Source organism: Pan troglodytes, chromosome 1 (assembly GCF_028858775.2).
Source record: "Pan troglodytes isolate AG18354 chromosome 1, NHGRI_mPanTro3-v2.0_pri, whole genome shotgun sequence".
NCBI classification, from domain to species: domain Eukaryota; kingdom Metazoa; phylum Chordata; class Mammalia; order Primates; family Hominidae; genus Pan; species Pan troglodytes.
In genome coordinates, this window is record NC_072398.2 from 106,047,774 (window position 1) to 106,072,488 (window position 24,715).

General features: G+C 38.9%; 1 protein-coding gene and 1 long non-coding RNA gene across 2 annotated transcripts; one reads left to right on the forward strand and one right to left on the reverse strand.

Annotated features, from left to right (window-relative positions):
* Window positions 1-3,634: 3,634 nt before the first annotated feature.
* Window positions 3,635-9,722, reverse strand: LOC112208401 (ubiquitin-conjugating enzyme E2 R2). Its single transcript, XM_063797809.1, has one exon. It carries the CDS (start codon window positions 9,696-9,698, stop codon window positions 8,982-8,984), a length of 717 nt encoding a protein of 238 aa, XP_063653879.1. The 5' UTR covers window positions 9,699-9,722; the 3' UTR covers window positions 3,635-8,981.
* A 447-nt stretch (window positions 9,723-10,169) lies between these two features.
* Window positions 10,170-19,577, forward strand: LOC112208400 (uncharacterized). Its single transcript, XR_002942866.3, has 2 exons — window positions 10,170-10,726; window positions 13,975-19,577. It is a non-coding gene; the product is annotated as an uncharacterized LOC112208400 (long non-coding RNA).
* The last annotated feature ends 5,138 nt before the right edge of the window (window positions 19,578-24,715 follow it).

Below are 24,715 nucleotides of genomic sequence, written 5' to 3' on the forward strand. Positions count from 1 at the left end.
GCTCCTGGTTTTCTTTATAAGAGGCAGTGGGAAGATCTGACTAGATGAAATGTATCATCAACCAAACTGGCATCTAAAATAGAATGGGATAAATACTGTATGGGGTTATTGGAGGCATATTAAGAAAGGACACCTAATTTATTTTGGGAAGAAGTATGTTAAGAGAAGACTTTCTAGAGAAGGAGAATGGGGCATTCTAGGAAGAGTCAATGGCATGTGCAAAGGCATGAATAAAGACAGCGAGGCATATTTTGGAAATGTAGCAGCTTGGTTCAGCTTAGCCCATAGGGTAAGCATAGACAACAGAGGAGACTTGAGGAATGAGAACTAGATGGGTACACTATCATAAAGGGACTTGTCTATCATGCTGAGGAGTTTAGACCATCTTAATGGTAGTGGCCAAGGATGGCATCAGATTTGTAGTTTCAAGTGATCATAATATTGGCATAAAAGATAGATTAGGGAGGAAGCCTGAAGTAGGGAGATGAAAATAAGGAGCCATCAAAGGCAGAATGAAACTTAGGCAGATTTCAAGTGATTTTCAAAAATGATGTGATCAGAGGTACCAGATAATAACTATTACATAACACTTTCTTTGTTAGGAGCTTATTTCTCACACTGACCAAACCTTTTGAAGTAAGTACTCTTTACACCACTATATAAATAAACCTTACAAAGGATTCTGCTTTGAGGCATGAGAGAGTTAAGTCATTTGCCCAAAGTCACAGAGTTAGAAAGTAATAGAGCTAAGATTTGAACCTAGGCAGTTTGGCTCCAGAGTCTGTGCTCTTACACTATATTACCACCAAGAGGTCAAATAAATACCAAAGAATGTATTTTCGAATTTAACAATGAGGAACTTAATCATACAGGCAGAAGTAATTCCAGAGCACTGGAGACAGAAGCCAGATTGCCATATGGGTTAAAGAGTGTGTAAACCACTAGGAAGTAAAGACATAGAACTACTCTCACAAGTGCTTTTCTGGTTATTGTGACGCTGAACTTCATGGCTTGTTTTAATTAAGACATTTTACAAGTGTCAAAATTTGGAAATATTTGGACACTGTACACTCTGGTTATTTAAATGTCTAACAATGGTTCTTGAGCATTTTGAGAAACCTTTGAAAATCTGATGAAAGGTATGTGCCATTACTCTAGAAAAATGTTCCTGTGTACATGCACATCAAGTATCACATACTGTTTCAGGCTGTTCAAAGACTACAAAGTCTGTTCATGACCTAATGGTCCATGTTCCCTCAGTTAAGAGCTCCAGAAATAAAGGATGTGGAACTCAAAGGTAAGTACCCAGAGCCTTGAAAACTCCATTTGTGACTTGGAAGAATTCTACAGTTTGAATTAACTTTGTGGAGAGAGATATATTTTTGAAAAATTGTGTGTACCAAAAAAATTTCATATCAAATAATATTTTCCTGTAGTGCATTCAAGGATCTGGTTCCACAGCAAAAAATTGTTTTGGTCTCAGTTCCTCAAAATCACATTTAAGGAGCTTGAGATTTATATTTTCTACTTAATAAGTCTTACAAAAGCAAGTTAAGGAAAATGGACAATTATTTCTTCACATATAGGGTTTAATAAAACATGTATAATAAAATATCTCATATTTTAAATTTCCACCTTATTGGTAGCTTTCATGACAAAGGGCTAGGGTGCTGGTGGCCATACAATTAAGGTTTTTGGTTAGTTAGTTAGCAGAACTAACTGACTCCTACCTGGTGGGTTTTTCTTTTGTTTGGTTGGTTGGTTGGTTGGTTTTTTCCCAGATGGCTCAGGAGGAAGATAAATAGCAGTCATTGTATGTGTGACAGAGTTTGAGATAGAATGAGCATATTGAATCTCACATCCTATTCTTATTACTGTCAGGCAGCGTTGACCTAGCAGTATAAAACTATCTGAAGCAATGTAGTCACTCAGTTCTCATAAAGTTTATTTCAAGTACTGTAACAATTCATGTTTGGATTAGAAAAGTCACTAGAAATTTGACTTCCATGTAGTAATCTATACTTTTTTCTCTCATTTACTTCATTTTTTGAGCCATAAGTGTAAGGCATTTTGCTGGTATTATTACAATGGTTATGAGGAGTTTCTTTGCTTGCCCAAGGTCACATAGCTAGCAAGTTAAAGTAGATTCAAATCCAGGCCTGCTAGACACCAAATTATTATTTAAGAGTATTTTCACTACTCCTAAATAATGACACAGATATGTTTGTCTTACACATTTCACTTTATTGTCAAGTTATTAGTATGTTTATTTTCAAAAGGTATTTTTTTGCAATTTCTTTTTATTGTTCCGTACTTTTTAAATTTACTTCATTATCACGTCTTCCTTTATTCTTTTTAAATAGTTTTTGCTTTTGTTATTTTGTTTTCCCTTTTTTACTCTTGGTTTGTAATACATCTTTCTTTATTTGCTCCTTTCTCATTTGATCTCAATGTTAATCCAACTGTTTTCCACATCTGATTCACTAAAATTTTAGCCCTTAAAAAAAAAATTCCTGTTTTTCCTATCTCCTTTTGCCCATTCTCTTCTCCTTGCCTCACTTCTTTTATCTTTTTCCATTTTACTTTCATTTTTTGTTTCTCTAGATGTTGTTTTGACATATGAGTTAATGTACTGCTACAGTTTGCATCTGTAAATTAGAGCTTCAGAATCAACTGAGTGTATTTATTCTTTATTTTTAGGCCTAAATTTATCTTACCTTTTATTGATTTTATAATATACTATACTCTTTCATTTTAGTCTGCATATGTTAGCCAAAGAAGATATGCCCCTGTTTTAAGAAATCTCTGTAAAAAATGTCAAGCATGACAAGAATTCTTCAAGAAACAAGCTCTTCTAGTTTGTCTTCTATATTTAGAGCTTCAACAGTTACCTATATTACTGGTAACTCCCAAATATACCTTCAAACTTGTTTTTTGGGCCCAAGTTTTTTGCTTCTTATATATCTGTTTTGAATATCCCATAAATAATTGCATCTAAAGCATACCTCCACTCCATTGTTCTCAAAGATAAAACCAAACCTGTGCTTCTTCTTATATTTCTAGTATTTAAGCGTCACCTGCCACCCCTTTACCTGAGCTACAAGTCACTAATTGCATTAGACTCCACTGCTTTCTTCTTTCACCTCTAACTAGACTATTAACCAAAAATTTTTTAATATAACTTTCAAAAGGTATTTTATTACATCATTTCCATCCTTTATGTTTGGGCTCAAGCACTCATTAACTTTAACATGGATTCTTGGAGTACCCTCCTTACTGATTTTGTTACACATGTCCCTCTTTTAGTCAGTACTACTGTGATAATACCATGGATAATAATTTTTTTATTTTTATTTTTAGTCTTGCTCTGTCGCCAAGGCTAGAGTGCAGTGGCGCGATCTCAGCTCACTGCAACCTCCACCTCCCGGGTTCAAGTGATTCTCCTGCCTCAGCCTACTGAGTAGCTGGGATTACAGGCACCTGCCACAGCTCCTGGCTAATTTTTGTATTTTTAGTAGAGATGGAGTTTCACCGTCTTGAACTCCTGACCTCATGATCCACCCTCCTCAGCCTCGCAAAGTGCTGGGATTACAGGCATGGGCCACTGCGCCCGGCCAATAATTTTGTGTGTGTGTGTGCTAATCATACTACATTTTCTTTAGAATAAAATATCACATACTTCAGTTTGCCATTCGCAGTCTGGCCCCATTGTGCCATTCTAGACGTACCTCCTGCCACTCCCCACCAGCTTTGTTTTGTCTTAGCCGCACAAAATAATCTAGCGTCTCTAACCAGTCAAACATTTTACCTTGTGCCTTGGCTCACTCTGTGCCTTTTCTCCAGAATATCTTTCTGTGTACTTTTCTCCCATCCTTTTACCTTTAAACCTGCTGCTATGGTTTGGATGTTGTTTGGCGCCTCCAAAACTCATGTTGTAGTTCAATTGCCAATGTAATAGTGTTGGGAGATGGTACTTTTAAGAGGTAATTAGGTTGCTAAGATGGATTAACATCTTTCTCTTGACACTGAGACTGGGTTCTCGTGGGAATGGTTAGTTCCCAAGAGAGTGAGTTGTTATAAAACAATGCTGCCTCTTCTATTTTGCGCTTTTTGTTTGCACAAACTCAGTCCCCTTCTGTTTCTCTACCATGTTTTGATGCAGCATGAGGCAGTAATGAGAACCCACCAGATACAGCTGCCTGATCCTGAATTTCCCAGCCAACAGAACCAAGTGCTAAATAAAACTCTTTTTAATAAGTTACCCACTCTCAGGTATTCTATTATCGCAACAGAAAACAGTTTAAGACACCTGCTAGGCTCCTAACCTTGAGGGGCTAGAAAACAAAGCCAGAGGTCCAATACCAGCCTCCTCAGAGTTAGAACACACAGCTCATGAGTGCTGAGCTCAGCCTTGGCCCCTACAATCTTCCAGAAATGAGGCCACTTGGCTGAGCCCATTATATGCAACATTCAGACCCCCAAGGGCATCAAAGAAGACAAAAGCAGAAAAACCTATCCAAGAAACAGCAACTTCGAAGGTTGAAGCAACATCAGACCACACAGGTGAGAACCAGCAGAAGAACTCCGACAACTCAAAAAGCCAGAGTGCCTTCTTACCTTCAAGCAACTGCACTATTTCCCCAACAGTGGTTCTTAACCAGGCTGACATGACAAAAATAGAGTTCCGAATATGGATAACCTTGAGGAACATAGATGCAAAAATCCTCAATGACTCAATTTGCTGGACTAGCAAACCAAGCCCAGCAGCATGTCAAAAACGAATCCACCACAATCAAGCAAGCTTTATCCCTGGGATGCAAGTTTGGTTCAACATATGCAAATCAATAAATGTGATTCATCACATAAACAACTAAAAACAAAAACCACATGGTCATCTCAATAGATGCAGAAAGGGCTTTCAATAAAATTCAACATCGCTTCATGTTAAAAACCCTCAGCAAACTAGGCATTAGAGGAACATACTTCAAAATAAGAGCCATCTATGGTAAGCCCACAGCCAACATCATACTGAATGGGCCAAATGCTAGAAATACTCCCCGTGAGAACCAGAATAAGACAAAGATGCCCACTCTCACCAATCCTATTCGACATAGTACTGAGAGTCCTAGTCAGAGATAACAGGTTAGAGAAAGAAATATAAGACATCCAAGGAAAACAGGAAGTCAAACTATCTCTGCAGACAATATGATTCTGTAGAAAACCCCATAGTCTTTGCCTAAAAGCTCTTTGATCTGATAAACAATTAGCAAAGTTTCAGGATACAAAATTAATGTACAAAAATTAGTGGCATTTCTATACACCAACAGCATTTAATCTGAGGGTCAAAATCAAGAATGCAATCTCATTCACAATAGCCATACACATACAAAAATACCTAGAAATATAGATAACAAGGGAGGTGAAAGATCTCTACAAAAAGAATTACAAAACACAAATCAGAGATGACACAAACAAATGGAAAAATATTCCATGCTCATGAATAGGAAGAATTAGTGTTGTTAAAATGGCTGTACTTCCCAGTGCAGTTTATGGATTCAATGCTATTCCTATGAAACTACCAGTGACATACTTCACAGAATTAGAAAAAAAAACTTTTAAAATTCATATGGAACTTAAAAAAGAGCCTGAATAGCCATAACAATCTTAAGCAAAATGAACAAAGCTGAAGGCATTACACTACCCAATTTCAACTATACTACAAGGCTTCAGTAACCAAAACAGCATGGTACTGGTACAAAAACAGACACATAGACCAATGGAACAGAAAAGAGCCCAGAAATAATGCTGCACACCTATGATCTGATATTTGAAAAAAGTTGACAAAAACAAGCAATGAGAAAAGGACTTCCTATTCAATAAATGGTGCTGAAATAAGTGGCTAGCCATATGCATAAGATTGAAACTGGACCCCTTCCTTATGCCATATACAAAAATCAACTCATATGAAGTAAAGACTTAGATATAAAACCTAAAACTATAAAAGCCCTGGAAGATAGCCTGGGAAATACTATTCTGGAATAGGACCTGGCAAAGATCTCATAACAAAGATGCCAAAAACAATTGCAACAAAAACAAAAATTGACAAATGGAATCTAATTAAAGAGCTTTAGCATAGCCAAAAACAAACAAACAAAACAGTGAACACGGTAAACAGATAACCTACAGAATGAGAGAAAATATTTGCAAACTATGCATCCTAGAGAAGTCTAATATCCAGAATTTATAAGGAACTTTATAAGCAAAAAACAACCCCATTAAAAAGTGGGCAAATGACACGAACAGACATTTTTCAAAAAGACATACATGTGGCCAAGAAGCATATGAAAAAATGTTCCACATCACTAATAATTAGAGAAATGCAAATCTAAACCGCAATGAGATACTATCTCATACCAATCAGAATGGCTATTAAAAAGTCAAAAAGCAATAGATGCTGGCGTGGTTGCAGAGAAAATGGAACACTTATATACTGCTAATGGGAATGTAAATTAGTTCAGCCGTTGTGCAAAGCACTTTGGTGATTTCTCAAAGAACCTGAAACAGAATTACCCCTCGACCCAGCAATCCCATTATTGGATATATACCTAAAGGAATATAGATTGTTCTGCCATAAAGACACATGCACGCATATGTTCATCGCAGCACTATTCACAATAGCAAAGACATGAATCAACCTAAATGCCCATCGGTAGTAGTCTGGATAAAGAAAATGTGGTACATGTACACCATGGAATATACACAGCCATAAAAAAATAAGATTATGTCCTTTGCAGCAACATGGATGGAGCTGGAGGCAATTATCCCAAGCTAAATTATGTAGGAACAGAAAACCAAATACCACATATTCTCACTTATAAGTGGGAGCTAAACATTGAGTACACATGTACACAAGGGAACAACAGACACCAAGGCCTACTTAACGGTAGAGGGTGGGAGGAGGGAGAGGATAGAAAAACTACCTATTGGGTACTATGCTTATTACCGGGTAACAAAATAATCTGTACACCAAAACCTTAAATAAAAGTTTTTTTAAAATGTAAAATAAAGCATATAGCAAAACAAACAAGACACCTGGTAAAGTTCTGCTCTTCTTTCAAAGACCCAGCTCAAATGTCTCTTTCATAAAGCCTTTCTGACATTCTCATACCCCCCCTTCTCTCTGACCTGGGAGAAGTTGTGTTTTCATTCTCCCACAATAACTTGTTCATATTTCTATTATAAAACCTACAAATTTAAACTAGCCGTCAGTGCATACTTGTTTGTCTCCTTGGCTATGTGCCTTATGAGATGCCTGAGATAGAGAACAATTATTATTCAATTTGAATCCTTGGCATTGGGTACAGTGGCTGACACATTGGAGGTGTGCAACAAATATTCATGGTATAAGTTCATTGAATTACAGAGATGTATGCATAAGTTTTTTGGAACTGGGTTTCATGAATCATAGGTACACACAATTTGAATAAAAGAAGAAAACAAAATGGGGCAAAATGGTATAGGTCTAGTAATGAAATGGGAAAAGAAAGGCACATTGAAAAGTTGCAACAAAAGAGAGAACCAGTACAATTATATCAACATATAGTAAACACATTGGAGAAGGGAAAAATTACAGCAAGTGAAATTGATTCTTTGGTGGCAGAAACAATTGAAAGGTATAGGGGCAAAGAAGGAGGAGAAATTAAGGCATAGAGATAAATTAGACGGGGAGAAAGCACAGAAGTCAAATATAGCAACGAATCTTGGACTGGGAATGTTTCCAATTGACCATTATGCTTATGATTACTTTTATGTTGTGGAGACAATATTTAATGAGCATTTCAGATCTGTTAACTAATTTTTTGAAAAAGTAACTCCAGTTCAGTGATAAATACCTTGACCAATATGCCATATAAAGTAAGAAATATTTTACCATACCCAAGAAACTGGTTTTACCGGCTTAGTTTTGACCAACTGATGGCAATTTGTACCTGCTAAACTCCCAATTTTTTACTTGCTGGTTGTGTAGGTAGGCAGTGAGGTTTGTTGGACTGGGCATGCAGGGACAAGCAGTTAGGCCAATACATGGACTGAAGATTATATCTATTTATCTGCCTTTTGTTTAGCTATTTGCATAAATATACAGAGTGGGTTTATTTGCACACTTAGAGCTTTAGAATAAAAGAACTTTGACTTTCAAATTGGTTTTTCTTGATTTAAAAAAAAAATTTTTTTCTATGTAAAGTATGAATATTTATTTCAGGCTTTCGATCCCAATCGATTTCAAAAAACAAAGTCTGATTTCTCTCCTCAGAGCAGCTGAGGCCTCCATGTTACGATGGTTTCATGGAGATTGAAGGAGCACATTTCATCAGGCTTAGCACAAAGTCCCTGACGCCCACCATGTCCCAGCCTTAGGAAAGGAAAGAAACAGAATTCACCACCATGGGGCTGAACGAATGCACACACACTAATGTAAATGAGCAGCTAAACCTTGGCAAATTTGCTTTTTTTTTTTTTTAAAGTTTGTTTTGTGGGTTTTTTTCCATTTTCTTTTGCTACCCAGTATATGCAGCACTTGTGAACTCCCAACAGGTTCCCCGCTTTAAACACATTAAACATCTTGAAAGACTATTGAATTCTTCAAGAATCTAAAAACAGACCAAACGTGTTTTGCTGTGAACATTCTGTAGAGACGAAGTGAGGCGGGAGTTTGGGTTGATGTTTTTTAAAAAAAGAATCAATATAGTGATGGAAGGGTAAAGAATGCAAGAATTCAGACATTCTGTGGAGGGTTACTCTCTCTCCATTAAAGGTCCATAAAAAGGAGCAAACTGAGATCCATAAGGGGAGTCAGCAGGAGCTGTGTGTTTCCCCACCCGCTGTGAATAGGTTTTTGCTGAGGGGCCATGGCCAGGTCCCCACTTGCTCCCCTCCCTTTGGCCTGAGATGGCAGGGCAGTACAGGGGCACTGAAGGAGCACGTCACGACTCCTCATTCCCAGAATCATCATCATCATAACAGTCGGCATCTTCCTCCTCCTCATCTTCATCATCAATGTCGTCATCATACAAGTCGTCGTAAAGCAAATCTGAGCTGTTGTCATTGGAAGGCACTTTAGTTTTGATGCAGTATTCCGCCAGGGTTGTGGGGACCTTCACTCCATCCTTTTCTGCTTCGGCCTTAGTGGCTGAAACTTGTTTCCTAATAATTTCAGCATATTCTTTGTCTTTTCCTTTACTGTCTCTCCATTTCCTGAACATAACTGAAGCATCGACATTGGCTGGGGAGAAGGTGTTGGGCTCATTAAGCAGTGAGATTACACTTAATAGGATAGTCCTCACATTCTGAGTAGGATTCCACCTTTCAGAAGGCAGTTCTCCACTCTGTGGGTCATCTACAGGCGGATGAAGAATCGAAATGCATACATCTCCATTCTCATAAATGTTGGGGTGCCACATTTTGGTCAAGAATCTGAAGGTAGGTGGTGAATAGGGGTAGTCAATAGGAAATTTAATATGCGCCTTGAAGTAGCCGCCTTCGTAGAGGGTGTTGGGGGGTCCGAAGATGGCCACCTCCCAGTTGTAGAGGTCGGACTCGTCCACCAGGGTGATCCGGAAGCCCTCCACCGGTTCCTCCTGCAGGGATTTCAGCTCGAGCATCAGGGCCTTCTGCGAGCTGGTCATCTGCTGCTGGGCCATCGCGGCGGCGGCGGCGCCGGGCCCGGGCCCCAGTCCTCACGCACCGGCCGGGCCGGACCAGGCCCCTCCCCTCCGCTCGCCCTCCGGCCGGGCCGCACCGGGCCCCGGTCTTCACACACCCAGCGGGCCGGACCAGGCCCCACACGGCCCGTGGGCCCGCCCGGGGTCCTCCTCACACACGACGCAGGCCGGGCCGGGCCCTTCTCCTCACACTCGGGCCGGGCGAGAGGAGAGGTCGAGGGAGTTAGGAGAATTCGCTCCGGGTCCCGGTCCCGGGCCTCCCCCCCACCGGAGGGGGCCTCAACTTGGGCGGGGGGAGAGGAGGTGGAAGCGGAGGAAGGCGGCGGAGGGCCGGCGATGGTGAAGGGAGGGGGCCGGGCCGGCCCGGGAACGCCGCGCTCGCTCGCCCTCTCGTTCTCTTCGGGGGCGGCAGGGGCCGGAGGGCGCGCGGGGCTGGAGAGGGTGGGGGGAGAGCGGCGTGCGGGGGTCTCGCGGCGGTGGCGGCGGGGGCTGCGCGGGGGGAGGGGCGACGGCGGAGGAGGAGGAAAGCGAGAGCGCCTCGCGCCGCGGGAGCGACCGATTTTTTAAAATTTTTATACTCCACTTTTTCTTCCGTCTTTCTCAAACTCATTTTTCCCTAGTAGCAGAGTTGAGACTTAATATTACAAAACTCTGCTTGCTTTAAAGAATCTAAGAAGAAGAAGAAGAAAAAAAGACACTAAAGAACTTCCAAGCAGAAGTTTGAGAAGTTCTGCTATAGCCCATCCACTTGTTTGTGGAATTTAAATATATCCGTTTTTGCCACAATAACAGCGTAGCCTTGCTAGAATCATATACAAAGCAGCAGATTTCTTTCTATAAATTACTGGACACTGTGGTGTAATATAGACATTGCTGAGGAGGGATGTAACTGTAACAGAAACAAATTACTTACATTGCATGCAGTAGGGAAGTGGGTGAAAAGAGCATTGAACTCTGAGTTGGGAGTCGACTTCAAGGCCCAGCTCAGCACTCTAGCAGAACTTTAGGTAAGTTTTTTAGACACTATGTACTTCAGTTTCCCCATGTGAAAATGAGAATAACGTCTGTTCTGCCTACTTCACTTGAACTATTTGAGGATAAAAGAAGGTAAAATACAATAATGGTCATGAAGATTTTATAAACCTTGAAGTGATGTACAAGTATACCATACTGTTTCACTTTTATTACTATTATAACTGTTTAAAAAAGCATTTGTGACCAGTACAATCCTGGCTTTTCTCTGGAGACTAACATCCAGTTTCATAGTTATTTTACTTTTGATAGGGAAAAGGGAATTATTCCTGTTATATATTGCAATATTTAGGATCCTCTAGCAATTTCTCAGGCTATGACTTCATGTTCCCAGAAGAGGGCAGCAAAACTCCAAAGGCTCTGCCTTTTCCTCAATTAAAATGTCTAAAGCAGTTTTTCCTTGAGAGGAAAAGAACTATACTGTAAAGAATAGCCCTTTAAAAATGATGGTATTTAGGTGACAAAGCTAATCCTATTACAATAAATATAACATTCATTCCAAATAAGATTTTTCCTTTTCTCTGTCCTGTGAAGAAAATAATTGACTGTTTCTTCAATCTCATGTTAATAATTTGACTTATATTTCCAGAAACTCCTACCCATGTTTTTCCATTTAACTCTAGATTTGTAGATCTTACTTAGCACCAGTTTTTAAATAAATTGTTTTGTATGTGTAAGAGAAAAGGTGTTCAGGCCTGATTTGTAGTTTAGGATGCCTACCTAAGTCCAAAGAGTGATCCTCAGCAGTGTCTAAATGTGTTCCTATCATAGAGTATATGTTTGTCATTCAGATAAAATGTTGTCTACATCTAATCTTTCTCATTCTTTCATTATTCAAATATCCCCGTGCCTTTCTATCTTTAGTCAGTGAATTATCTTGTAATGACAAGAGCAACTAACATTTGAACTGTTCTTAACTCACTTAGGCCGGAGGTTGCAATTTTTTTTGGTCAAAAAATCAGACCTTGGTGATAACTTGAGCAGTAGGCTATAAGTAACTAGTAGGCTAGCCTACTATAAGTAGGCTAGGCATATTAATAGCGTATAAGGTGCTCTCACAGACATGTTTTCCCTTTGATACTCACCATAGCCCTGTGAAGTTGATAGCTACTATCCCCCATTTTACAGATAAATTTTCTAATCTGTAATCAAAATAGCTGCTCTTTGCTTGAAGAAAAAGTCCAGAGGGACACCCTATATGTCAAGAGAGCTCCAGGGGGTGGGTAATTTCTTTCATAATTGCTAGAAGAGCCAATTCTGAATGTGAGGCTTTTTCCGTCTGCTTTATTACAACCAGAGATGGAATAGGAAGGCTTTCAGTTACAGTTTATCAATTCCTTCTGCTTTTGCCAGTTAATCTCTAGCTTTACTCTTTTGAAAAAACTGCCTGTTTCCCACTCCACTTCTGCTACCACCACTACCAAGTCAGAGTCCTCTTTCTATTCCAGCCAAACCTCTTCCTGTTCTTGAGAATTGCATCACATTCTTAGCTTAACGTAACCAACACCCCCACATTGGCACCAGGGAGTGTGTAGCCCTTCTTTATTGGCTGAAAGTTCTTGTCTGGTGAGCATGGAATAAGTCACTCACTTCCTGAATTTCAGCCCTGGCTAAATTTGCTTCTGGAAAAACATATATATATTCCTCAGATTTTTGTTTGTTTGTTTGCAAATCTCCTTCACTCCAGCCCTGTCCTGGAATGAGCAAGATTTACCAAATAGGGACAGCGTGAAAGGGAATTTAGAGGGTAGAGGTAGAGGGAAAAGGAATAGTATGTGTAGCTTGCTGAATGAGATGTCTGCTCTTGCTGTTTCCATTTCTTCACTTCTCAAACAATTTTTAACCCAATTTAAACTGGCATCAGCTCCCATTGTATTGAAAGGGCTTTCACTCAGGACACTAACGCCCCCCCGCCACCTCCCATATTACTAAATCCAGTGGATACATCAGCCTTTATCTTACTTGGCATCAGGGTAGCATCTGATGCTTTTGATCACATCCTCTTTGATAGATTCACTCTTCCTTTGCACTATTATTTTTTCCCTATCTTAGTCATGGGTCTTCAGCATCCTTTGCAAGCTCCTCTTTACTCCTAAAGTGCTGGTGTTCCTCAGAACCCTGTTCTACATCAGCCTCTTTTCTCTCTAAACATTTTCTGTGAGAAATATTATCCCTTTCCATGGCATTATTGAGATCTATCTGCCAATTATTTCCAAATCTCTATCTTCCCTGACCTCTTTTGACTGCTTTCTAGAACTTCTTCAATTAGAAATTCCTGAAAGCCTATTAACCAACTCCCTCCCTCAAACCTATTCCTCCAGTAATGCTCCTTATCCAAACATATGCCACACCATCTACCCAGTTTTTCTAGGCAGAAATGTAGGATTCATCCTTAATGCCTCTTTTGCTCACCTTCCACATTCAGTCAATAACCAAAGTCAGTATAATCTACATATTTGAATCCATCAATTTCTCCCTGTCCCCACTGGCCTAAGTGATCACCATCTATGTGGCGTTTTGCACATCCCTTTGCTAGTTTCCTGCCCCCAGGTTTTCTCCCCTTGAATCATTTTCCACTAAGCACTAGATGATTCTTTATGTAAATGCAGTTCTGTAAATTCACCACTTGTGTTTAAAATCCTTTAGTTGCTTCTCACTGTCCTTAGGATGGAGTCCGAACTTCTTATCATGGTTCATAAGCCTCTCATGATCAGTAACTTGCCATCAGTCTGAACTCCACTCACACTGACCTCCAGTGTTTCAAACACACCCTGCTTCCTTTTGCCTCTAGGCCTTCACAGATGCTGTTTCCTCTGCTCGGAGCATTCTACTGTAGGGCCTCTAACATCTGTAGACTAAATTCTAGCCTCAAATTATCAGTTATCTTATTCCTGAATCAGAACTGAACTGGGATTCTTAATATTTTTTATTAATTCTTGAATTAAAGCCAGGATTTATATTATCCTATATATTTCTTTGAAAAATGCAAAGATATTTTCTAATGAAACTGTATTTGAACTAATTAACTTAGGGTTCAGTTTTTAAAAATCATAGCTGAATGTAAACTGGAACGTATTTTTTTTCATGGTACTGGAATGTTTTCTTGGTTGTTATTCATCATGACATTCTAGCTTTGGAATTTTTCATTTCCAGCTGACTTCTAGCAGTCTCCTTTCTTACCTCTCAACCCCTTACCCTGTGGTTGCCCTGTACTTGCCCCTAGATGGATCCAGTTTGCATGCAGTGGTAGCTGCTGTGAGGCTGCGGTTAAATAGAGCTGCTCAGACTGCAACAGGAAAGCATTGAATCGAAAGCAAAGGGGAGGAAGCACAAACCGATACCCACCACAAAGCTGCTGAGTGCCCAGCATGACCCAAGCCGCACCCTCTGATGAGGAGTCTTGTGGAGGAGTAAGAAGCCACAGACTTTAATAAACCATCAGCACAGCCTGTCCTCCACTTCCCTGGTCCAGCCTTCCCGGATCACCATGAGTATCAGCGGGTACTGACCTAAGAAGCTGGGTGATGACAGAAAAGTGACCAGAAATGTAGAGTCCAGAGGAAGGTACCCGAAATGAATGACTGTAGACCATTTTATCTCAAACTCCCTACACAGTCAAGCGTGGTGAGCACGAAGGTCCGGGGCATGAGAATGTTTCTGAGGAGCTCCCTGCTTGGGGTGATTCCCAGATGAAGACTCCTAAAAATGTTCCCTAAAAATGCCTTTGCTACCTCCCTGAAAGGCTGCTTCTAGTAGTGGCCAAAACAACTTATAAAAATTTTATAACTAAAAATAAAGCCCTTGTGAGATACAGTTAAGAGAACTTTAAATATACACTAAGGTATGATGACTATTTTTAGATTCCTGACTTCAATGGAGGGAGGAGAAAGGAAGGAGATGGAGCAGCAAAGACATATGTTACCTACTTGATTTTGCTCATGGCCTACCCTGTTTACATTTGTCCCTTTTGCTATCAAAGGAGATATTAAGGAATTATAGGAAAGGAAATGAAAAGTGTGGAAAAATATATAGGAACTAAGTACAGATTTTAAACACCGGTAAGGTGGAGAACTCCTTGGAACTCTAGAGCTTCACAGTGGCTCTATAATTCACCTGTTCAGGTTCACTACCTCAGAATCTAAGAAGGTGAGATCTGGGCCCTACTTTTGCAGCTGGAAGGTCAGAACACAAAGAATGGAGGTGACTGACTCAGTCTGGAGGAAAGGTTGCTTGGCTTGGCTGGAAGTGGGCACTTGTGTCATCATAGAGTGCCAACCTCACACTTCAGATAACAGAACAGGAAATATTGTTAGTTCAGATGGGAGAGCAGAGGACTGACTGTGTATCCAAGACCATTAAGTTATTCAGTCACCTCTTTGTGTTGTACTTTCTATCCTACAAGGGACCAGAGCTGGCTGTGGGGAGCTTCGGCAATAGATGAAGCAGGCCATCAGGCCAGTCCCTGTTCCTTGCAGCTTTCTTCTCCCTTCTATCATGTTCAGCTTCTTTAATCTGCTCAACCCAGAAAGTCTTCCAAGATTGACATCATTACCAAAGTTTAAATGGAAGAATCTGAGGCATTTTGATAGGAGACAGGGGTGACAATTCTGGAGTAGAGGAACTGTCTCTCACAAGGCCTCTCTACTACAAGTGGTAAAAATTTGTGCTTTATTTTAACAACCACAACAACAGTGAATTGGAAAGGATCTAATAACAGAACAGAATTTGTAGTCAGACAACTTTGTTTTGAAACTATTCTTCCTTTCTTCCCTTCCTCCCTCCCTCCCTTCCTTCTTTCCTTCCTTCCTTTCCTTCAGAAAGGAAAGGACAGGGAGGATAGCCATAGAATGGGAAGCTCCTTAGACCTCAGAGGAATGCCGCAAGCTTCCCAAGTCTGAGTGCCTGCCCAGAGTTTGCCTACTTTCTTCAGTAGTCAAGGATATTCCTCAAGTTGTGTTTAATATCTATGCATGAGCCAAACTGTGGTAGGTGGGTGACTGCATTCCCCAGGTGCAATCTTTCAGCATGTGACCTGATGTAGTACATTACATTCCTTAGACAAGGAAAAAATAGCGATATGAATGCAAAGAGGGGGAGGCAGAGAGTGTAAGCTACTCTAAAACACTTAGTTATGAAAGAAGAAAGATTGGCTAGAAAGCATGTGTAATAAGGAATGAATTCCATTTTTTTAATTGATAGAGGTTCAGGAATGTTTATATACTTGAGGAAAAAGCATAGTGAGAGATCTTAACAAGTCACTTCATTCCTAAGCTTTGATACCCCCATCCGAGGTGAGGAGGAGAGGAGAGGAGTTTCTATAAAGATTAAAATTGAATTAAAATCATATGCACAGTAGTGGCTTATATGCCACAAAGCCCTTTACACATGTTAATTTTTATAACTATTATCATCTAGTGACTGTACAGATGAGTAAGCCCTGGTCACAGCTGTTCTATATTTTCTACCCTATATGACAGAGCTGTCAAGAGGAGACAGGCTCTTGAGTAGGCAGGGCTAAGACACATAAATAAGAGGCTAACACTGGTGTGATTTGTATCTTGACATGCTTTGAGCTTTTGGAGGATGGTGTGTGTATGTGCGTGACTTACTAGATGCAATGAGTTACCATTTATTTCAACTTGCCCTGTATTCTTATTTTAAAAATCTTACTTAAAACATGGACACATGTCAAATCCAACATGTCTCTAAAAAGATCTAATGTTTGGAGAAAATTTTAGAAATATTCACAAACTATGCATCTGATAAAGGTCTATTCAGAATCTATAAGGAACTTAAACAATTCAACAAGCAAAAAATAACCCCATTAACAAGTGGGCAGGCCGGGTGCAGTGGCTCACACCTGTAATCCCAGCACTGTGGAAGGCTAAGGCAGGCAGACTACTTGAGGTCCGGAGTTCAAGACCAGCCTGGCCAACATGGTGAAATCTCCCCTACTAAAAATACAAAAATTAGCCAGGTGTGGTGGTGCACACTTGTAATCCCAGATACTCGGGAGGTTGAGGCAGGAGAATCGCTTGAATTCGGAAGGTGGAGACTACAGTGAGCCGAGATGGTGCCACTGCGTTCCAGCCTGGGTGACAAAGTAAGACTCCGTCTCAAAAATAAATAAATAAATAAATAAATAGAATACATTTAAAAAGTTGGAAAAGGACATGAACAGATACTTTTCAAAAGAAGTCATACAAACAGACAACAAACGTGGAAAAATACTCAACATCACTAATCATTAGAGAAATGCAAATCAAAACCACGGTAAGATACCATCTCACACCAATCAGAATGGCTATTATTAAAAAGTCAGGCTGGGCTCAGTGCCTCACACCTGTAATCCCAGCACTTTGGGAGGCCGAGGAGGATGGATCACCTAAGGTCAGGAGTCTGAGACCAACTTGGCCAACATGGTGGAACCCTGTTTTTGCTAAAAATACAAAAATTAGCCGGGTATGGTGGCACATGCCTGTAATCCCAGCTACTCAGGAGGCTGAGGCAGGAGAATTTCTTGAACCCGGGTGGCAGAGGTTACATTGAGCCAAGATCGCACCATTGCACTCGAGTCTGGGTGATAGAGCAAGACTCTGTCTCAAAAAAAAAAAAAACAAAAAAAAAAACAAATAGTCAAAAGCCACAGTTGCTGGAGAGGCTACCAAGAAAAGGGAATGCTTATCTATTGTCGGTGTGAATGTAAATTAGTTCAGCTACTGTGGAAAAGTAGTTTGGTGATTTCTCAAAGAACTTAAAACAAAATTACCATTCAACACAGCAATCTTCATTACTGAGTATATATCTAAAGGAAAATAAACCATTCTACCAAAAAGACACATGCACTCACATGTTCATCACAGCACTATTCACAATAGCAAAGACATGGAATCAATCTAGGTGTTCATCAACAGTGGATTGGATTTTTAAAAATAGGGTATATACATAGCATGGTATAATACACAGTCAAAAAAATGAGTGAAATCATATCCTTTGTAGCAACATGGATGGAGCTAGAGGTCATTATCCTGAGTGAATTAAGGCAGAAACAGAAAACCAAATGTGTTAGTAAGATCTCACAAGTGGGAGTTAAGCATTGGGTACTCATGGACATAAAGATGACAACAATAGGTACTGGGGACTACTAGAGGCAGGAAGGAGGAAGGGGGACAAAGGTTGAAATACTTACCTATTGGTCACTATGCTCATTATCTAGGTGAGGGGATCATTCACACCCCAAACCTCAGTGTTATGCCATATACCCATGTAACAAACCTGCACATGTACTCCTGAGTCTAAAAGTTAAAATTATTTTTTAAAATAAATAAATAGGTCGGGCGTGGTGGCTCACACCTATAATCCCAGCACTTTGGGAGGCTGAGGCGGGTGGATCACTTGAGGTTAGGAGTTCAAGACCAGCCTGACCAACATGGTGAAACCCCATCTCTGAAAAATACAAAATTAACTGGGCGTGGTGGCATGCCCCTGTAATCCCAGCTACTTGGGAAGCTGAGGCAGGAGAATTGCTTGAACCCGGGAGGCAGAGGTTGCAGTGAGCCGAGATCGAGCCACTGCACTCCAGCCTGGGCAACAAGAGTGAAACTCCATCTCAAAAAAAAAAATTAAAATTAAAAAATAAATAAACAAAATTAAAAGTTGCCATGTTGAAAAACACTAATCCATCTTGAGATGCAAGGATCTGTACAAATAAGACTATATACATGAACTTCAGGTTACATAAAGGAGCAGTTTCTGTTTGTAGGTGGGGGGAGTTAACTTTTTGTGTTTCTTTCTGGCTCATTGCAGGATCACATTATAATTTTGCTTTGATACAAATTTGGCAACAGGAATCATAATTCTTTTTCCAACTGACTACAGTGCTTGTATACTTTTAACGAATAATCCCTGTGAGTTGTACAAAGCCTTATATATTCAACAAATCAGTGAAGTTTTTATCCTCTTAATATTTACTTTGTAGCTTTGCTTTGAACCACCTCAGCCCCAGTTCTACACAGTTGGCAGTAAAGATATCTGCAAATTCCACTCCCCCATTTCCTTTCTGTTTTGCCCTTGGTTTTTCAACAGTGAGATGATTGTGCCTTCATTTCTGGGTGCATCCCTTCACTTATTCCTTATTTCCCTTCTCCATCCCTTACTCCTTCCTTCTCTTCCCCAGGCCTTCACAACCTCTAGATTTTATTACTAGCAACTTCTTAGGCCAATCCCATAGCATGCTCCTTCATGCATTACATGAACAAATTTTTTGAGGGTGCTGAACCAAACAGTCAGGTGTCTTTTTTCAAGAGTGAACAAGAAGCCACTTTTTAAAAACAGTTTTATTGAGATATAATTTGTATTCTATAAAATTCGCATTTAAAGTGTACAATTCAATGGTTTTCAGTATATCTATTTAGCAGTGCACCCGTCACCATAATTAATTTTAGAATATTTTCATCATCTCCAAAAGAAACCTTATATTCATTAGCAGTCACTCATCAATTCTATTCTCCCATACCCCACCCCTTTATTCCCTCTAGTCCTAGACAAACACTAATATGCTTTCTGTTTCTATGGATTTGCCTATTCTGGACATTTTATATAAATGAGATCATATAATATGTGGTCTTTTGTGACTGGCTTCCTTCACTTAGCAGAATGTTTTTGAGGTTCATCTATATTGTAGCATCTATCTGTACCTCATTCCTTTTTATTGCCAAATAATATTTCATTGTATGGATATTTCACATTTTGTTTATCTGTTCATCAGTTGATGACAAATGGGTTGTTTCTACTTTTTGGTTATTGTGAATAAAGTTTCTGTGAACATTTGTGCACAAGTTTTTGTATGGAAATATGTTTTCATTGCTTTTGGGTAGATTCCCAAGATAAAAGAATTGCTGGGTCATACGGTAACTCTATTTTTAGCATTTAGAGGGACTGTCAAACTTTTCCAATGTGGCTACACCATTTTACTTTCCCACTAGCAGTGTATGAGCTTTCCAATTTCTCCACATCCTTACCAACAATTATTATTTTCTGCCTATATTATTATAGCCATTCTAGTGGGTGAAAATTGATATCTCATTGTGCTTTTGATTTATATTTTCCTAGTGACTTTTCATGTGCTTATTTGCATATTTTTCTCTTAAAAAATATCTTGTAATCCTTTGCCCATTCCCAACTTAGATCATTTGTCATTTCTTATTGATTTGTGTTTTTTATATTCTAGTCCCTTATCAGATAGTATAATTTGCAAATATGCTCTCCGATTCTGCGGGGCTGTTCTTTCACTTGTTGGTGTCCTTTGAAGCACAGAAGTTTTTTATTTTGATTAAGTTCAACTTATCAACTTTTTTTCTCTTTTATTATTTGTGCTCTTGATGTTGCATCAAAGAAATTACTGCCTAACTCAAAGTCACAAAGATTTACTGCTTAACTCAGGTCAAAAGAGTTAGTTTTCTTCTAAAAGTTTTATATTTTAGCTTCTACATTTAGACCTATGATTCACTTTGAGTTAATTATTGTGTACAATCTTAGGGGTCCAGATTAATTCTTTTGCATGTGGATATCCAGTTGCCCAGCACCACTTGCTGAAAAGACCATTTTTTTCCCCATTGAATTGTCTTGGCTCTTTCATTGAAAATCAATTGATTGTAACTGTTAGGATTTATTTGTGATTCTCAATTCTGTTCCATTGATCTGTGTGTTTATCCTTCTGTCAGTAACACACTGTCTTTGTTACTGTAGTTTTGTTGTAAGTTTTGAAATTGGGAAGTGTGAATCCACCAACTTTGTTCTTCATTGTTTTGGCTTTTATGAGTCCCATGCATTTCCATATACATTTCAAGAGCAGCAGAAATTGACAAGTTGATTCTAAAATTCATTAAAAACCCTCATTTCTAAGAAACAATTAAAATATTTTCTTTCCAACCTAGGATGAAATTGGATAAAGAGGACTGAGCAGGTACATTTTTGAGTTGTGGTGATGGGGGATGGGTCATTTGAAAGGGGGACCAACCTGATGGAGGAGGGGAATAAAGGAGCCACAATGTTTGGTAAACTTCCCACCCTGGTGAGAGGAATGTTTGTTCAGAGGAGGCAGTTTGTTCTAACAGCAGGGAATATTATGAAAGATAATTGAAATTGTAAAGTCCATTGATCTCCCCGGAAGACAAAAAGGTCTCTAAGTAAGCAGTATTGTTAGCTTGTTGATTCTTACAGAAGAAGATTTTCATCCAACTAAGGGAAGCAGCTGGGCCTTTCTCAGGGCTGTAAGACAGAAAAAAAATGAAGAAATTCCTCTGTATCTTTCCTTACCTCTCCCTGTGGCCAGCCCTAACTTTTGTCCATTTTTGTTACCCTTCCCTTTTATAAGCTCCCCAAAAAGAGAGAGAGGAGAAAGAGAAAAAGAAGAAAACCATAGTGGGAGAGAGGGTTAGAGATCCTGGGGATGGGGGAGGAATTCTGGAGCATTTCAAATTAAAGATCCCTAAGGTACTATGGGTGGAACCTACTAAGTAATATGACAACTTGTAGCAAGAGTCATAAGGATGATCACATCTTCAAGTCAGCGATCCAACTCCTGGGAATTTATGTAAGGAAATAAGACATGCAAAAAGTGTGAGTGGGAATGTTAATGAAAATATTACCTATAATAGTGCAAGCAGGAACAACCTAAATCACCAAAATAGAAGCATGTTTTATGACATCATGGCATGTAAAGATGGCAGATTATAATACTAGCTTCACTGTCAAAATATACTCTGAATTGCATCACTTTTCACTGCATTCTGTATTACTCTGGATCAAGTCACTATTATTCCTCATCTGAATTATTGCAATGGCCTCCCAACTGGCATTTCTGCTTTCACCCTTGTTCCCCACCCCCAGTCTACTCTCAACACAGCACCCTTAGCAGTCCTTTAAAAACTTAAATGTAAAATTCATATGGAATCATAAAAGGGCCTAAATAGCCAAAGCAATCCTAAGCAAAAAGAACAAATCTGGAGGCATCACATTACCCAACTTCAAATTATACTACAAGGTTAGAGTAATCGAAACAGCATGGTACTGATATAAAAGTAGATGCATAGACCAGTGGAACAGACTAGAGAACCTGGAAGTAAAGCCAGATACTTTGAACCAACTGATCTTCAACAAAGCATACAAAAACATAAATTGGGAAAAGGACACCCTATTTAGTAAATGGTTCTGTGAAAACTGGATAGCCACAGGATAGAAGAATGAAACTGGATCCATCTCTCTCACCACATACAAAAATCAACCTAAGATGGAATAAAGACTTAAATATAAGACCTGAAGCCATAACAATTCTAGAAGAAAACATAGGAAAAATTCTTCTGGACTTTGGCCTAGGCAAAAAATTATGACTAAGACCCCAAAAGCAAATGCAACAAAAATTTAAATAAATAAACGGAACCTGATTAAACTAAAAGGCTTTTGTGCAGCAAAATATATAATCATCAGAGTAAAGAGAAAACCCACAGAATGGGAGAAGATATTTGCAAGTATCCATCTAAGAAAGGACTAATATCCAGGATCTACAAGGAGCTCAAACAAATCAGCAGGAAAAAAAACCCAAATAATTCCATTAAAAAGTGGGCAATTTACATGAATAGATGCTTCTCAAAAGAAGATACACAAATGGCCAATAAACATGGAACAAATTTCAACATCACTGAACATCAGGGAAATGCAAATCAAAGCCACAATGAGATACCACTTTACCCCAACCAGAATGGCCATTATTAAAAATCCAAAAAGCAATAGATGTTGTCACAGATGTGGTGAAAAGGGAACACTTATACACTGCTAGTGGGAATGTAAATTAATATAACATCTATGGAAAACAGTATGGCGATTTCTCAAAGAACTAAAAGTAGCAATCCCACTGTTGGGTATCTACCCAAAGGAAAATAAGTCATTATATCAAAAAGGAAAATAAATCATTATATCTGCACATGTATGTTTATCACAGCACAATTGACAATGGCAAAGGTATAGAACTAACCTAAGAGCCCATCAACCAATTAGTGGATAAAGAAAATGTGGTATATATATGCCATGGAATACTACTCAGCCACAAAAAAGAATGAAATAACGTCTTGCACAACTTGGATGGAGCTGGAGGCCATTATTTTAAGTGAAATAACTCAGGAATGGAAAACCAAATGCCATATGTTCTCACTTATAAGTGGCAGTTAAGTTATGGGTACACAAAGGCTTACAAAGTGGTATAATGGACATTTGAGATTCAGACAGGGGAAGGTTGGGAGGAAGGTGAGGGATAAAAAACTGCATATTGGGTACAATGTATACTACTTGGGTGACAGGGGTACTAAAATATCAGACTTCACCACTATACAGTTCATCCATGTAACCAAACACCACTTATACCCTAAAAGTTATTGAAATAAAAATGTATTTAAAATTTAAAAAAGAAAACCTAAATGTGTCATCCACTACTCAAAAGTTTCCATGGCTCCTTCTCATTTAGTATAAAAGCCAATGTCTTTGATTAGTCCTGGGCCCTACCTCACCTGGCCTCCATCTGTGACTTCATCTGATATTTTTCTTCCTGTAACTCCATTCTGAACATATAGGCCTCCTAACTGTTTCTTGAATATACCAGGCCTCCTCCTGCGCCAGTGACTTTTGACTCTTCCCTCTGCCTCAGAGTCTCTTCTCCCAGATATCCATTAGTTTGTTCCTTCACTGCCTTCAGATCTTTGTTCAAATGTAACCAATGATACTTTCTTTTCCTGACAATCGTATTTAAACTTGCTATCTTCCTCCCATCCCTCAGCCTCTAGCATATCCTGTTCTTCTTTTTTTTTTTTAAATAAATTTTTTATTACAATGACAGGAAGACTCTGGATACAAACACATTTGCTAATATAATCACTCCACTGGTTACCTAGGGCTAGACGTACAAAAGGACACCCATATCTCTTCAGGAGAAAGACAATTTTGAGTTTCTGGGTGTAGTACCAAGTGGTTATGATCACCACATACGTGGTCTATCCAGTTAACTGTGTGGCAATTTGCTATTTCAAGTCCTCTCATGACAGAAATTACTGAAATATGTGGAACACCAGTCAATATAAAGAATTCATTTTTAAACAGACTAGTGAATTTGTGTCATAAACACACTTGCGTATGGATATTAGGAGAGCATTGCTTGAATATCTCTAAAACTATTTTTAGGAATTAAAAGCTTTCATAGTTAATGGTATGATATTGGCCTTCAGAATTCATATTGATAAAAGCAAACCTTAGTCATTTAACAGGAATGTTTAAATTTTAGAGATTCTAACATGCGATGCCGAAAAATCCTAACATTTCCATTTAGTAATGTCAGGGTTTTGCCAGTTCTAATTTCCCATAGCTAGTAACATCAGAAAATATTTATCAGAGATTCAATATTGGTTTCATTAGACCTGATAAATGCTAAGTATGGCAACTATTAAAACCTATTGTTATTCTTGTTTCTAAAAGGCAATAATAGGATGTAGCTATAAAAATAATGAAGCTTATTTTTCATAAACATATCATAACCTGAGGGTCCAAATAGGTTTTAACAATTAAAAATGCCTCATTTGAGAGGACATACACTTATTTGATATTGCCATCCTTCAAAATGCTTTTGGGAGTCCTTATAATGTCCTTGACAACTGGTATACAACAAGCAAGAAAATATAATCCATCGCCTAACTTGCTACCTTCCTTTATTTTGAAACTTGTTTGAAGTGGCTTTTGACTGTTTCTAAAGGAGGGGGAATATATTTATCAGTTTTCAAAGGATAATAATTTTCCATGATTATTCATATTAACGCTATGTTAGTTTCTAAAGTTCAACTCAAATGTAATTTCAAGCAGTAAAATCATATTTTAGGAAACAAAGAATGCACACTTTAATTTACTTTAAGGGAGTCACACTCATT